Here is a 16431-nt window from a genome sequence, read left to right on the forward strand (position 1 = left end):
CACAGTAGTAAAATACATCAAGTACACAGAGCTGGGGATTACCCATGGCATGTATACCAGTGAGTGGGAAAACTCTGGGGCCATTTTAGATTCTGTCTACCAAGATAGGAGGCTCCTCCTTCTCTATCCAATCCTATTATGACTTTAATATTTAAGTCTTCTTCCATTCACAATTAACTCTAATATGTCTATTTTATAAGCTCACATTTCAATATAGTAAAAAATATCTATAAGGAAGTTGCTTGTTATTGGGGGAAACATAGGATTCTTTTGTTTACAAAGGAAATGTTTTAGAGAACAAAAATCTTACATTTTAATAAGCCTAGCTAGTGTGTATCAATATATTTGTCTCATACAACCTAAAGAATAACCCACATGTTCAATTTAGATGTTTATATTTAAAAATAAAGATTAAGTCTGGCTGGTGTAGCTCTGTGATTGAGAGTTGACCCATAAACCAGGAATTCTCAGGAGGGGGGGGGGGGCATGCAGGATTCTTTCACATCACTGATGTTTCTATCTCTCTCTCCCCCTTCCTCTCTGAAATAAAAATCAATCAATCAATCAATCAATTAAAGATTAAGACCAGATTATCTAGAAATAATCAAAATAAGATTTAGGCCCTAGCTGGTTTTGTTCAGTGGATAGAGCATCGGCCTGTAGAAGGAAGGGTCCTAGGTTCAATTCCGGTCAGGGGCACATGCCCAGGTCGCGGGCTTGATCCCTAATAGGGGGCATGCAGGAGGCAGCTGATCAATGATTCCTTCTCATCATTGATGTTTCTATCTCTCTATTTCTCCTTTCCTCTCTGAAATCAATAAAAATATATTTTAAAAAATAAGATTTAGAAAATATTAACACAAAATGATGCAAACAATATTTTTTACAAATATGACAATATTAATATCCTCCATATATGAATTACTCAGAAAAAGAGGTAAGAACATAAGACCCTACAGATAAATGAGAAAAGGACATATCAAACATTAAAAAAACAACAACATAGAAATAGAAATGACTTAGTTTATTGGTTTTTAAAGAGGGAGAAGAAACATCCCACTTGCACCGGACCAGGGATTGAGCCCACAACCCGGGGGAGTGCCCTGACTAGGAATTGAACCAGCAACCTTTTGGTGCACAGGCTGATGCCCAACCAGCCGAGCCACACCGGCCAGGGTTTATTATATCTACACATTCTCTGGCTCCCTCTTCAAAAAGGAAGTCTAATTTCCCTCTCTTTGAGCATGGACTTGACTCAGCGCTCTCATTTAACAAACAGAATATGGCAGAGTAATGGTATGTGACTTCTACGAGGAGGTCACAAAAGGCATAGTAGTTTTCTCTTTGCACTCCCTCTTGGATAGCAGCTCACTTGGCAGGAAACCATGGCTCTAGGACACCCAAGCAGCTCTTTGGAGAGGCCTCCTGCCAACAACCAACAATAAAATGTGACTTTGTGATAACCATCAATGAGTAACGGAGGCCTCCTGCCAAAAGGCATGCGAGTGAGCCATTTTGCAAGCAGAGCCTCCAGCCCTAGTCAAGTTTTCATATGAATACTGCCTTGCTCAGTGGTTCTCAACCTTGGCTGCACATTAGAATCACCTGGGAATCTTTTTGAAATCCTGATTTCTGGGCCTCATCCTCCGGAAATTCTGTTTCTTTGTTACTAATGTCGTGCCCCACCCCATAACAAAGAAACAGAATTTCCGGAGGATGAGGCCCAGAAATCAGGATTTCAAAAAGATTCCCAGGTGATTCTAATGTGCAGCCAAGGTTGAGAACCACTGCCCTAGCACATATCTTGACTCATTTCAGATCCTGAGCCAGAACCCAGTTACATGCTCTGAAATTCCTGACCCATAGAACCTATGAGATAATTAACTCTTAGTTTTAAGCTGTTACTTTTTTTTTCAGCTGTTGAATTTTGAGGTGATTTACTCTGCAGCAAAGTAATAGTCAACTACCAAAGCTTCAAGAAAAACTACACAACCTGAATAGCCCTCTATCTATGAAAGATGTTGAATTAGTAGTTACAAACCTTCCCACAGAAACTCTAGGCCTAGATGGCTTTATTATTGAATTCTTCCAAATATTTAAGAAATAGTACCAGCTATTTAGTTTAATTGTTGCTCCTTTCGATGTCTTTTTGTTTTTTTTCTGGCAGCTTTAAGCTTTTTCCATCTTTGGTTTGCAGCAGTTTTACAATGATGTGATTTCATGTGGTTTTCTTTTGATCCTGTTTAGGGGTTCATAAGGAATCTTGAATCTGTGGTTTGATGTTTTTTATTGATTTTGTGAAATTTTCAGTCATTATCTCTTAAAATACTGCTTTTTTTTCTTTGTCTTTTCTTTCTAGACACCGATTTACTGTTAGATCTCACTGTATATTCTGTGTCACAGATATTTTGCTAACTGCTATATTTTCATTGTTTTGTCTCTTTGCATCATTCTGGATATTTTCTTCTAACTTATGTTCATTCACTAATTCTCTCTTCAACCATGCCTGTTCTGCTATCAATCCATTCATTGATTCTAATTTCAGCCATGGTAATTTTCAGCTCTAGTATTTCCATATATTTTTTAAAATATAGTTTTCAATTCTTTGCCCAAGCTCTCCTTAGTTTGTGTCTGAAAACTGCAATATCTGGATATCCCGCAGATCTGTTTAAATGGAAGCTTCTGCTGGTATTCATTGTTTTTTGGTGTGGCTTTTTATTGTGTCCTACAGTGTACCTGCAAAACTTTATAGATCTATTTTGAGGCTTACTGCATTAATTTTCTATGGCTGTATAACAGTATTACCACAAACTAAGTGTCTTAAAACAATACACATTTATTATCTTAGGTCCTATGGGCGAAGGGTCCAAGCACAGCTCAGCTGGGGACTCTGTTTCAGGGTTTCACATTTCTGCAATCAAAGTGTCAGGTGTGGTCTCAGCTGAGGTTCCACTGGGAAAGGATCCACTTTCAAGCTCACATGGTGGCAGCATATAGTTCCTTGCAGACTGCTGCACCAAAGACCTACTTCTGCTAACTGTTGTTTTTACTCGGTTGTTTTTCATGTGGCCCTCTCCCAAGGCCAGTTCATAACATGGCAGCTGGCTTCAAAGTCAACAAGGAAGAGTTCACTAAGATGGGCATTAGAATATGATGTAAGCATGTGTACATAATCACATAGAGACCTCATCATCTTTGTGGTATCCTATTCATTAGAAGGAAGTCATATTTCCCCCTCTCCACACACAAACAAGGCATACCAATTTCAGGGGTTGTAGGGGGCCACTTTGGAGTCTGTCCACATACCTAGGATGTTAACATCCTTTTGAGAGAATTTAAATTTGTTTCTGCCAAGCACCTGGGAGCTCTAAAAAATCATAGATAATCTCAATCCAATTTCAGGGACTAAGAATATTCAAAGCTGAGCTGCCATCCCTGGGTAGGTATGCTTATTTCTGGATCATTCTTACTCCAACTGGATAATTCTTACTTGTTTCAGGATTGTTACTCAAAGAGGAAAGGTTTATCACTGCAGGCCTCTTCCCCCTGGTAGCACGATATTGTCAAGATAACCACTCAGCATCTCAGACAATAATTACAGAATTAGCCAACACTTCTAGGAAAAAGCAGCTCACCTACTTGGGCTTCTGTGCTTTGGTAGCAATTGTTCATTGTTATCAGCTCTCTCAAGGCTTTAAGCAGATGTTTTAAAATTTTTGTTTAGCTATCAGCTTTTCTAGATGTGCTCTTTAGAAAATCTGGTCCAAATTACTTGATCTACCATTATAATAAATAAAAGTCTTATGTGTGTTTTTTTTACTACCATAATTCGTAATTTATTACTGGCCTCGACATATAGAGAAATAATAATCTATAAGAGTAAATGTGTTTACATGTAATCTAACCTGTTAATTTAAAGATTTATTTTTTGAACCTGAAAGACGAATTACAACCTACTCACCCCCCCCCCCCCCCGCCATTAAATTATACTGAACGTTTCTATTTCTGGAGCTTTCCATGGTGGAAAAGAAAAATTCTAATATTTTACACAATGGATATATATGCCTAAAACACAAGAGCCTAGAAATTAGCATGAAATTATAAACCTTTTTACGTCACTTGCTATTTTGCTAACATTCTACATGAATCAGTATCTTAAATATTGAGTATTTCTACAAATTACATATTATATCACTCAAGACTGCATAGTAGAAATAATACACTGATTAAACCAGTATACTGGAGTTATAGTTGTGATACTAAGTTTAAAATATTTGAGAAACATTGATTTGTATTTAATTTTAAAAGTCCGAATTGATGAAAACTTGGGTAATAGATACTGCATCCCTACCTTTTAAATACACTAATTTGGGTGCTAGCTGGTTTGGCTCAGTGGATAGAGCATTAGCCTGAAGACTGAAGGGTTCGGGATTTGATTTCCGCCAAGGGTACATGTCCAGGTTGCAGGCACATGTCCAGGTTGCAGGCTCGACCCCCAGTAGGGGGCATGCAGAAGGCAGTCAATCAATGATTCCCTCTCATCATTGATGTTTCTATCTCTCTTCCTCTCCCTTCCTCTCTGAAATCAATAAAAATATTTTTTAAAAAAATAAAATACACTGATTTGGGAATAGAACAGTGATGGCGAACCTCTGACACGTGTGTCAGAGGTGACACACGAACTCATTTTTTTTTATTTTTCTCTGTTAAGTGGCATTTTAAATATATAAAATAAATATCAAAAATATAAATCTTTGTTTTACTATGGTTGCAAATATCAAAAAATTTCTATATGTGACACGGCACCAGAGTTAAGTTAGGGTTTTTCAAAATGCTGACACGCCGAGCTCAAAAGGTTCGCCATCACTGGAATAGAACATTATATATATTTGGGCTATGTGAATGAAGCATCAGGTTTATTTTTAAGATCTACAACTATTGGACATGCTTTTGAAATAAATATCTAAGAAAGTAAAATACAGGACTATTCTCTCTGAAGAGAATAATCTATCAACCACCTTTGGTAGCGACCACTAGTTGCACTTACCTTAATTCTATACTCCTCTTTTTTCCAATGTTTTCCAGGCAAATGGCCATCTGGAATAAAAGCTATATTTTTCATCCTTCCTTGCAATTAGGTGGGGGCATTGTGACTGAGTTTTTGCCAATGCAATTTAAATGAGTGTGCAATTCACTACCTTCCTTCTTGCTGGCCATAAAATATTGATATGAGGGTTGGAGCTTGAATAACAATCTTGTATCATGAGTTGGTAGCCAAGTGCTGAAGTTGGTAGAGCAAAATAGCAGACTTGAGAGATACTTACCTCTGGAATTCTTTTAAGTGAGAGGAAAAAAATCTTTTTTTTTTTTTTTTAAACCATTGGCATTTGGGATTTTAGTTTTATGCTGCTGTCCCCAATCTTAACTGGTACACATTTCAATTGTTGGCATATTACTCCTTTATTAGAATTTGCAAATGAGAAATTATTTCAACACCCGAAGACCAAACTACAACACAAGATTCCATAGGCTCAAGATTTTGAGACATTCTGGAAAGAGTTTTCTGTAAAGTATATCCTTTCCGTGGCATGGCAACATCATTTTTCTTTAAAAAGGTTATTGGGCAAAGATCATTCCCACCATCACCTATATAAACAATCTGTGTATAATTCACTCCTTGTTGTAACTGTTTATCTACAAATTCTACCAAAACTACATTTTTGCAAAGGTTTTTGGGGCATCTATTGCAAGAATGAGCGTGATAATTTTCCACAGTGAGATGCCCACTGCCATCAAAAGCTGCTGGATTTGTAAACACTTTATCAAACACATCATGAAAATTGGTAGCTTCTAAAACCCAATCAATGAAGACAGAATTTGAATCTGAAATAATGATGCAATCAAATTTGTCCTTGTTCTTTCTTATGAAGTTTAAAAGCTCCACCATCCCTGGAGTGAAAGGCATTGATGTCATTGTTCTTTTCATTTCATCTTCTCTTACACCTTCCTCTCCCAAATACTTAAAGACTCTGCCCATAAATTCTGTCCAAAATCCTTTTTTGTAAGAATCCTGTAGTTCATTAGGAAGCTTTTTCTCTGGGGCACATTGTACAATCCAGGTGTCACTATTGTCATCTATGATTGTATTGTCAAAGTCAAAAACCAGCAAAATTTTCATGGTTCCAAAACAGATTTAGGTTACCCTGAAAAAGAAGAAATATTATTCCCTAAATACTCTGTTTTACATATATAGCTATTACTTAACAAACATTACTGAGTGTTAAACATAGAGTGAATCTGTTAAAACATAGGGTGAACATAAACAAATTAAAATAACTAAGCATTTTTGGACCACCATTTAAGCATATTTGCCTGAGAAGCAAAGTTCATATTTGAGTATTTTAAGTGAATGGAAAATAGAATATCTAAAAAGGATATCCACGGTATTATTGTGATCCTGTGGGGATTATTCCTTGAGCATTTAGAATTAAGCTATTGAGAGAAGTAATGAAACAATTATTCTCTTACAGTCTTATTTAGAAATGTTTAAATATTACAGAAAAATGTATGCTAATTACTCATTTTTATCATTACAGCCAAACTTATTAGTTTAAAATATCTCTATATATAAAAGGCTAATATGCAAACTGTCACCTCAGGAGTTCGACCAAGTTCGATCGCTTGCTATGATGCATGCTGACCACCAGGGGGGCAGCACAGAATGAAGGAGGGCCCCAGGGCTGGCAGCTGGGAAAGGAAGGCCCCGGCCTGCAGCATGAAGGCCCGGATTGGCCCTGATCGCTGGCCAGGCCTAGGGACCCTACCTGTGCATGAATTTCATGCACCGGGTCCTAGTTTACAATAATCTTCATATTAAACAATAGGTCTCTGTGTACTAACCAAAATTCAGACCAAACTTAACATAACATTAAATCTTGCAAACTTTAAATACTTTTTAAAAAAAGTGTTTAAAGTGACAGTACATTGTACCCCACATCGACATGAAGTGTTTTTGCTTTGAGCTCTGGTCACAGTTGTACAAAACAAATGGCTATTTTTAGATTTTCCAGTAAGACATTACTTAGTGCCTATCATGTTTAGCATAAAAAGCATTAACAATCCTGGCTGGTGTGGCTTGGTTGGTTGGGCATTGTCCCCTGCACCGAAAGGTTGCTGGTTCAATTCCCGATTAGGGCATATGCTTGGGTTGCTGGCTCAATCCCTTATAGGGGACGTGCAGGAGGCAGCCATTCTATGTTTCTCTCACATTGATGTTTCTCTTAAAAAAAAAAAAAAAAAAAGCATTAACGAAGAAATATGACACATGGTCCTAGCCTCAGGGTCTACAATCTAGTTGCGAATACATAGCACATTTAAAACTAATGAGACTAGCACAAAACAGTATATCACTAAGTATTAAATTGCACAGCACAGAAACATTTCTACCATACAGGAAAGAGAGAGAGCAAGATCATTGAGTTCATAATGGGTAGAGATGAGAGAGAAAGATAAAGGGTTGCATAGTGAGCAAACCAGCAGGAAAGGAGAAGAGGATTCACATCACTAATTGGTAGGAAATTTGCTTAATAATAGCTCTTATTTCTGATTAATAGCTTCTAGTTGGTGGTGAGTTCTCTTGTAATGTTGGGAAATGATAAAAGCACACTGCTTTCATTGAAGTTGTCTGGCCTATAATCTTTTTATATAATATTTTTTTATTGAGTTCAGAGAGGAAGAAGAGGGAGAAATAGAAACATCAATGATGAGAGTCATTGATTAGCTGCCTCCTGCACACCCGCCACTGGGAACCGAACCCGAAACCCAGGCATGTGCCCTTGACCAGAATCGAACCCAGGACCATTCAGTCCGCAGGCTGATGCTCTATCCACTGAGCCAAACCAGCTAGGGCTGGCCTATAATCTTGTAGCATTTTCAATGCACAGTCTACTTTCACTCACTTCAGCTTGATATAAGGAGATTGGATTTCTGAGGGCCAATCGGCTATTTGTCCTACTCAATGAAGTATTCTGCAACATTAGCAATCACATCAAAAACCTTAAGGTGGTTATTGTATGTTGGCCTGTATAATGATGATTAATAGCGAACAAAAAAAAGTGTTTAGCTTGAAATCAATTTCTAATATCAATGCCAATGTTAAATCTAAATGGTTACAGGATGCTGTACTTGAAATTCTAAACAAATTACTTGAAGTGGAGGTTAGTTTAGTTCTTCTGGACTAGTCGTAACTTTTGTTAACAATTTTTACGTTTATTTATTTACTTATTTATTTCAGAGAGAAGGGAAAGGGGGGGAGAGAGAGACAGAGAAAGCCAGGGAGAGAGAGTGAAACATCAATGTGAGAAAGAAACATCAATTGGTCGCCTCCTGTATGCACCCCGACCAGGGATCAAACCCACAACCTAGGTCAGGGTTGCGCAACCCCTGGCACGCGTGCCAAACATGGCACGCCAGTAACTTTTGCTCGCACGCGAAACGCTCTCTTATAATCTTCCATTTACAATTTTTTTCTTAATATCGACTTTTTTATTTTTCAGATAAATTCAGTGTAGGTGCATCTTAGATAAATAATTTTACATAACAAGTTATCTTAAAGACCATAGACATGGCTGACTTTGAAATACAGTTGATTGAATTTCAGAGTAGCTCAATTTGGATGCAGAAATTTATTGACCTTAGAGTTGATTTGGAAAACACTGAAAAAAAGCGGTTAGAGACAGGAGTACCAGAGGGAAGTGTCGAAAATGAACTATTGAGGACTTGGAATGCCATTCCAGAAAATTTTTTTTGTTTAAAAAACTTTGCAACAGCGTTACTCTCCATGTTTTCATCCACATACGCTTGTGAATCTTTGTTCTCACTGATGAATTTTGTTAAGTCTCATAAAAGGAGTAGCCTGACGGATGAAAGTAGTAGCTCGTGCATATCTCTGAAGGTCACGAAATATAAACCTGATGTAAAATCTCTGTCATCAGTGATGCAGCAGCAAAAGTCCCACTGATAATATCAAACGGAGTCATAAAGTCTTCTGTCGGACTATCAGTGTACATGTATACATTACAAAGTAAATGTGTTTTTCATCATCATATACTGTGTTTTTGTCGCTCAAATGAATTTTATTATTTCTTCAAGGTTCTTCACATACGTACACCTTAAGAGATATCAAGTAGGTGTAACATGTTCTCAAAAAATTAGGGTTGGCACGCAGAAGAATTTTGAGTCAGAGATTTTGCTGGTTTTGGCACGCACTCACAAAAAGGTTGCCCATCCCTGACCTAGGTATATGCCCTGACCAGAGTGCCAAATAATCTGGACATACTTGAGTAATCACATTACTTACAATATGACAATTTCTTAAATCTTTTACTTTAAAAGATAATATAGGTCAATTACACATCTCAAGAGAAAAGAATAAATTGGTTAACAGATGGTATGAATAAAAATTATCATGTAAAAATAATAATTATACAGATTACCCAAATAAAAACTATAATTAGTATATATAGAACATTTAAAAAAGAGTAGTATTTTTAGAGATCACCAGACACTTAAAAAAAGAACTTTATAATTATCTCATTTAACTATCATAACCCTATTAAGTAGTAATTATCCTCACCTTAAAGATATGTAAACTAGTGCTTAAGTATTAGATAGGTTGGTTAAGTATTAGTTAAATGGCAGAGCTGGAATTTTGACTCAGGTCTGCTTGACTTCAAAGTTCATGCTTTTAAGAACCACACTAGTGTCTAAGAAATAGAATACAGTATTTAAAGATTATTGATCAGTTTAAAAATAAAATACTAAGGTCATTTTAACAAAAAGAGGTTTAATTACATGAAAACATTCATTAAAGTACACACTACCTATAATACTACCTCTGTGATCTACTTCATAACCATTCTGAGGTTTTAGCAAGAAATTCTACAAAGAAAAGTGAAGAACCCCACAAATAAAAAAGAGATAAATAAAAATGGAAAACATGTTATTAACCAATGTTACCGTGATAAATTTAATTTAAATTAAAAAAAAAAGGAAACATGGCATTTAATCACATGTATTCTCTGGTTTATTACAATAGTTAGCCCTGGCCAGTGTGGCTCAGTGGTTGAGCATTGAACCAGGAGGTCCCAGTTTGATTCTTGGTCTGGGCACATGCCCAGGTTGTGGGCTCAATCCCCAGTTGGGGGTGTGCAGGAGTGCAGGAAGCAGCCGATCAATGATTCTTTCTCATCACTGATGCTTCTCTCTCTCTCTCTCTCTCTTTCTCTCTCTCTCCCACTTTCTCTCTGAAATCAATTAAAATATATATTAAAAAAACCAGATAGCCAGCAGGTGAAACAGAATAGAGGTCATTACCCATATAAGAGTAAGCATTCAATGTCTCTCAATTTAGAAAATCTGGAGAATAATTAATCTAGATGGTATCTCCTGTTGTGTGAATTTAGATATATACAAGGTAAGGCAAAAGTAGGTTTACAGTTGTTTGTATGAAAAATAATACAATAATTAATCAATACTACTACAAGAATAAACACTGTGTAGACCTACTTTTGCCCCTCCCTGTAATATCCTGAGACTCTGTATCCTTGAATCTCCAAATGCCTAACCCAGCTGCCTCTGACTGGCTCCCAGAGATTTAAGTGCAAAATTCACTTTCCCATAATTTCATGGGAAAGTGAATTATGCACTTAAAAACAATGATGCACTTAGAAACAATGTAATAAATAGCAATAAGGCATAGTTGACAATTACATTAGGACTGTACCTAGACATATTTTAAATTAAATATGATTTTTAAGCATTCTGAATTTAATTAAAATTTTCTTCAAGTATAATTCATTGTTGGTTAAAAATTTCCTCAAGCCTAGACTTAATTAGCTACAAGTTACTAAAATTCCTGAACTATTGACCTAAAAATACTAAGATATGTCATAAGCCTGAAGTTAATATAGTGCCACTGCTATTAATTTCTATCTAAAAGTGAACTTTTCTTAATTTCATATATTTTATATTCATTTTTTTCACCACTCAACATAAATCTTTATTAAAAATACTTACCCAACTAAGTATTTCCGAGACAATTAATCGTACTTCAGCATAGAGTTAAATAGTCATGACAACCTTCAGTTTTCAACACCAGCCCGTTTCTAACCAACATTACTCCTACTCTATATGCATGCAACGAAGTCTTCTGGTTTGGAGCAAAGGAACAGAGACTTCTTAACTCCTAAAATTAATAAAAGTTTATTTAAGATACTTTAAAATTTGTTTTCTTATGATGCTATTTTTTCTTACATCAGAAAAGCACCTATTGGCAACAGAAAAACAAAATCTTGATTAAACACAAACCTTAAATGCAAAACGGAATGTTACGTAAATATAAGTTTTTACCTGGTGGATACAATCACAAGTGTTACACTGATTACGTTGAGAATTACAAATTCCACTTTTTCTTTTTGTTTGTTAAATAACAGACCAATACTACATTCTGTTGTCAATAAACATTCAAAGATTTGGCATACTTGAAATAAAAGTCTCAAAAATTAAGGATATGCACAAACATCCAATTTTAAGAATGTGAATCTATTTTGAAACCAATCTGTTAAAATTCCCAAAATAGTTATTAACTATTCTCTCCCACAGCTGGAGCAGTATATATGTTTTGTATATCTGCAATGTTTCCATAGTCTAACAATAACCTCTGTGCTTTTAACTAATGGAAACTAGAAACTACATAGACATCCAAGAATTGAGGACTGCTTAAATGAGACATGTAGCCTTGAAATGCTTATTGTTCGTTATAATAAAGATTTGGGTTCCTTAAGCCTAACTCCGTGTGCAGGTGACTTCTGACTCTGGGGCCGAGGTAAAACTGTTGCTCTTCTGACTACCGCTCCTGCTGTAATTCACCCCTGATCCAGGGGCCTGCAGCTTCTACAAAACCGTGGCAGGTGTTGCTAGCATGCAGGCAGGGTGGAATCTCTTTCCCAGGTCTTGACATTTTAAAAACTGTGCCTCCCAAAAACAAATAAACAACAAAACCAGGTATTTTATTAACCCCTTTCATACTTACCAGCATTCTTACGGTGGAACATCTGATAGAAAACCTGAAGAAAAACAGTACAACTACGTTAGAACTTCAGTGATTGAAAATGTTACTCCTTCCATTTTGAACAACTCCGATTTGGTGCCTAATAAGTACGCATTGCAGCCCACTAGCTTGTAAGGAAATCATTTCCACCTCGATGTGTTGGAAAAGTATCTTCTGAGACCAAGCCCGCACCCACTCTTAACAGATTCTGGTGTCCTTCGAGGTCTGGTTGATGCTCCAAATACATTCACTTTACTGTATTTACCAAGCAATTTAAATACATTAAAGGTCCGAATATGAACGTTCTGAGACAACATCCAAGTTTTCACCTTCTTATGTTTAAAAAACTGAGCCCCATCTGGCCCGAATTACGCCCTAGAAACTAAAGTATGTAAACATCGATTTTCTGTCAACGAACCCCTGCGTTCCCGTGGCTAAGGGAGAGCGCGGCCCTTCCCCTTCCACGCGCGAGGACACCGTGGGCCGCACACACCAGCCCGGGCCCCGCTCCCCACACACCTGCCGGGTCCGCCGGGACTAGGAGGGGTCGTCCCGCGGGAGGCCCGTGATGGATGAGAATGGGGGCACCGGTCCGGGCCCCCAGATCCCCGCACTGGCCCAGGACAGGAGTCGGCAGCTGTGCGAGCCTCCGCCCTGCTCCCGCGGAGCGCCCCCGCGCCGGTCCGTGGGGACGCCCCGCTCTGACACCGGCCTTTGCTTCTCGCGCAGGCGCAGCCTGGGTGCTCCGGCCCCACAGCCCGCAGCGGCCGGTTCCTCGTTCTTCAGCGGCAGCTGCCGTCACTTCCGGCGGCGTTGCTAAGCAACTGCGCGGCATTTCCAAACACTGCAGGCTAGAAGCTGCAGCGCCCCGCCTCGCAGTCGCCTTTCCCAGTCTCAGAGCGCCATGGGCACCTCGGCAGAGATGCAGGTGCGGTTCGGAAGGCGCTCTGGACAGGCGAAGGGAAGCACGGGTGAGCTAAACTGCCCCACGCTGACCTGGGGATTGTTTCTGACCCCCCAGACGCGGGGTGAGAGGCGAGGGTGCCAGGTGAGGGGGCCTAGTCCAGGGGAAGTGGACTCCAAGTCAAAAGCAGCGTGGGGTTCTATGTAATTAGACAGTTTCGCCCTCAGATGAATCGGTAGGTGGGAAAAGTTTACATAAATACCCGACCAGTGTGGCTCAGTGGTTGAGCGTGGACCCATAAACCGGGGATGTCCAGGTCAGGGCACATGGCGGTTTCCGGTTGGATCCCAGTAGGGGGCGTGCAGGAGGCAGCCGATCAATGATTCTCATCCTTAATGTTTCTATCCCTCTTCCTCTCCTTTCCTCTCTCTGAAATCAATAAAAACACTGGAGAAGAAAAAGTTTACATAAATAGAGGTGGAGAAAATATAAGAAGTAGGCTGACCCAATTGATCTGTATGGTTGCAATTCCAAGAGTCTGGAGTTTACTTTACTCAGAGCTCATCAGAAATGTTTGTTAAAAAAGTCAGTGCCGCCCAAACTGTTTTGGCTCAGTGGATAGAGCGTCGGCCTGCGGACTGAAAGGTCCCAGGTTCGATTCCGGTCAAGGGCATGTACCTGGGTTGCGGGCACATCCCCAGTAGGGGGTGTGCAGGAGGCAGATGACCGATGTTTCTCTTTCATCGATGTTGCTAACTATCTCTCTCCCTTCCTCTCTGTAAAAAATCAATAAAATATATATATTTAAAAAAAAAAAAGTCAGTGCCGCCCTAGGCCGTTTGCCTCAGTGGATAGAGCATCGGCCTGCCAACTAAAGGATCCCATTGGATTCAGGTCAAGGGCACATGCCCGGGTTGCAGGCTCGATCCCCAGTAGGGGGCGTGCAGGAGGCAGCTGATCAATGATTCTCTCTCATCATTGATGTTTCTGTCTCTCCCTCTCCCTTTATTTTTGAAATTATATATATATATATATATATATATATATATATATATATATATATATTTAAAAATCAGTGCCATTTTCTAAACTTCACAGCTGGCTGAGGAAGTGATGATAGTTGAGTACAAACAAGATGACCAAGAAACTTATGTTCTGGAATTAGTGGTGATGTTTGCACAGCTTTGTGAATAAACTAAAAGTCACTGAATGTTACCCTTTACAATGGTGAGTTTTATGATATGTGAACTATATCTCAATTTAAAAAGAGAGATTTTGTAAGCCACGGAAAGTGTGTTAACGATGACAGCTCATGGACTGATTTTAGATACCCGTAGGTCATTTGCCACTGCTTTTGTCCCCTCTCTACTCCATGAGACTGTCTAGTCATAGTCTTTCTATGTCCATCTCTTTTTTCTTGTTCCTTCTTTCAACTGTGGCCTGTTTAATTTCTGGAACAGCCACTACTAGCATTGTGTGAGAGCCACTGTGAGGAAGGGATCTTGGAAATAAGAGTGGCCTTAGAGGAGTGAACTGTACATCAATCCAGTGAATTAGAGCATGGATGTGTGAGATCATCTGTAGCTCTGATGTCAATCAGAGCTCCTTATCCTCAGAGAGATGGGGGAACTTGTCCCAACTTCAATGGCCTCGAAAGTCAAAAAACTTTCCCAGATTTTCTGTGGGTTCTCTTATTTCTTTATGCTTGCCCATTTCTACTGCTTTTGTGCTCTTGGTTCTCTTCTTGAGTCAGAGTCCATGGAAAGATCTTGAATAAGCCCTAGCTGGTTGTTCAGTGGTTAGAGTGTTGGACCGCTGACTGAAGAAGGGTTATGGGTTTGATTCTGGTCAAGGGCACATACCTCGGTTGTGGATTTGATCCCCAGCCACCAATTGATGTGTCTCTCTCACTCGATGTTTCTCTCTCTTTGTCTCTCCCTCTTTTCCTCTCTCTCTAAAATCAATGGAAAAAATATCCTTGGGTGAGGATTAACAACAACAAAAAAAGATCTTGAATAAAACATCTCATGAGTGCAGTTACTCTACTGAAGATTTGGGATGTCACAGGGGAGGGATCACATTGTGCACCACATAGCTTCTGACATGCAGCTCTCCTTCCACGGCTTCCATCCAGAGCCTGTTCACCACTGACTAAGGAACTCCAGGCTTCAGGTCTGATTGATCTGATTGAACTGGCAGTATAATGAGATCCTCATTGTCCCAGGTGCTTCCTTTTTTTCCACCCTGTCGTTCACAGTAACAGCTTCCTATACGGTTGCTTCCTTTTGTGGTCCTAGGATGGGTGCCTATCTGGCCTTCATGCTTCCTTGTTCATATCTAGCTTGAGAGTAACTCTCAGATATCTTTACCAGAAGAACAAGAAAGAACTTTTCTAGAAGTCTCAAATAAACCTCTTCTCCTATTTTTTTATTATAGAAATAATTATTGGCAAGGGAGATGCAAGTATTCTTAAACTAATGAGGCCCAACCTGGAAACTGTAGACAGTTCTCCAAATTACATTGCTGGTACTCAGTTAGGAAGGGATTGAATAGAGTCAGTTATAATGTCTACAATCCCAATAGGTGAACATTTCCAAAGTTATCTATAATAATAAAAGCATGCCCTAACTGGTTTGGCTCAGTGGATAGAGCGCCGGCCTGCGGACTGAAAGGTCCCAGGTTCGATTCCAGTCAAGGGCATGTGCCTGGGTTGCGGGCACATCCCCAGTAGGGGGTGTGCAGGAGGCAGCTGATCGATGTTTCTCACTCATCCATGTTTCTCTCTATTCCTCTCCCTTCCTCTCTGTAAAAAATCAATAAAATATTATATTTAAAAATAATAATAATAAAAGCATAATATGCTAATTAGACCAGACAACTGAATGAACTTCTGGATGTCCTTCTGGACGACCTTAGGCTGAAGCCGCAGTGATGGGGGCCGAGGCAGAGGTGGTTAGGGGCGATCAGGCAGGCAGGCAGAGTGGTTAGGGGTGATCAGGCAGTCAGGCAGGCAGGTGAGCAGTTAGGAGCCAGTGGTCCCGGATTGCGAGAGGGTGCAGGCCAGGCTGAGGGACATTCCCCCCCCCCCGCACGAATTTTGTGCACCAGGCCTCTAGTCCATTTATAAACTCCTATGTGGTTAAATTGAAAAATGCTTTTATAACAACCTGTTGGGTAGGTATTATTGATGTCAGCTTTAAAAATGTTGATACCAAGACTCCAAGTAGTTAAATGACTTCCCCAAGTTTACACACTAAGGAAATGACTAAACAAGGACTCAAATCTATGTCTTTTGATTTCAAAGTGTTGTATCTTTCCATTTAATCCCAGCTGCTCTTAAGATAACAAGAATATAATTATTATTTCAAATAATTTCTATATAGAAATGTCTGAGAAAAAAATATCACACTCTTCTTGA

At 39.0% G+C, this 16431-nt stretch overlaps 2 protein-coding genes across 4 annotated transcripts in view; one reads left to right on the forward strand and one right to left on the reverse strand.

The window, feature by feature from the left end:
* Positions 1 to 5441: 5441 nt before the first annotated feature.
* Positions 5442 to 12874, reverse strand: PHOSPHO2 (phosphatase, orphan 2). Of its 3 annotated transcripts, XM_036319929.1 has the most exons (5): positions 12629 to 12874; positions 12092 to 12125; positions 11077 to 11245; positions 9635 to 9764; positions 5442 to 6203 (listed from the first exon to the last, which is right to left on the reverse strand). In XM_036319929.1, exon 5 carries the CDS (start codon positions 6176 to 6178, stop codon positions 5453 to 5455), a length of 726 nt encoding a protein of 241 aa, XP_036175822.1. In that variant the 5' UTR covers positions 6179 to 6203; positions 9635 to 9764; positions 11077 to 11245; positions 12092 to 12125; positions 12629 to 12874; the 3' UTR covers positions 5442 to 5452. The 3 variants fall into 3 exon arrangements, with proteins under 3 accessions (XP_036175822.1, XP_036175821.1, XP_036175823.1); XM_036319928.1 differs by lacking the exon at positions 9635 to 9764 and having other exon boundaries at positions 12629 to 12872; XM_036319930.1 differs by lacking the exons at positions 9635 to 9764; positions 11077 to 11245.
* Positions 12875 to 12979: 105 nt separating this feature from the next.
* Positions 12980 to 16431, forward strand: part of CCDC173 (coiled-coil domain containing 173) — a 33998-nt gene continuing 30546 nt past the window's right edge. Inside the window, exon 1 of the mRNA XM_036319931.1 lies at positions 12980 to 13080. Within this exon, the coding sequence (XP_036175824.1) occupies positions 13014 to 13080 (67 nt within the window). The 5' untranslated portion in view covers positions 12980 to 13013. The remainder of the gene's footprint in view (positions 13081 to 16431) is intronic.

The sequence above is a fragment of the Myotis myotis genome, unplaced genomic scaffold, assembly GCF_014108235.1.
Source record: "Myotis myotis isolate mMyoMyo1 unplaced genomic scaffold, mMyoMyo1.p scaffold_m19_p_8, whole genome shotgun sequence".
NCBI classification, from domain to species: domain Eukaryota; kingdom Metazoa; phylum Chordata; class Mammalia; order Chiroptera; family Vespertilionidae; genus Myotis; species Myotis myotis.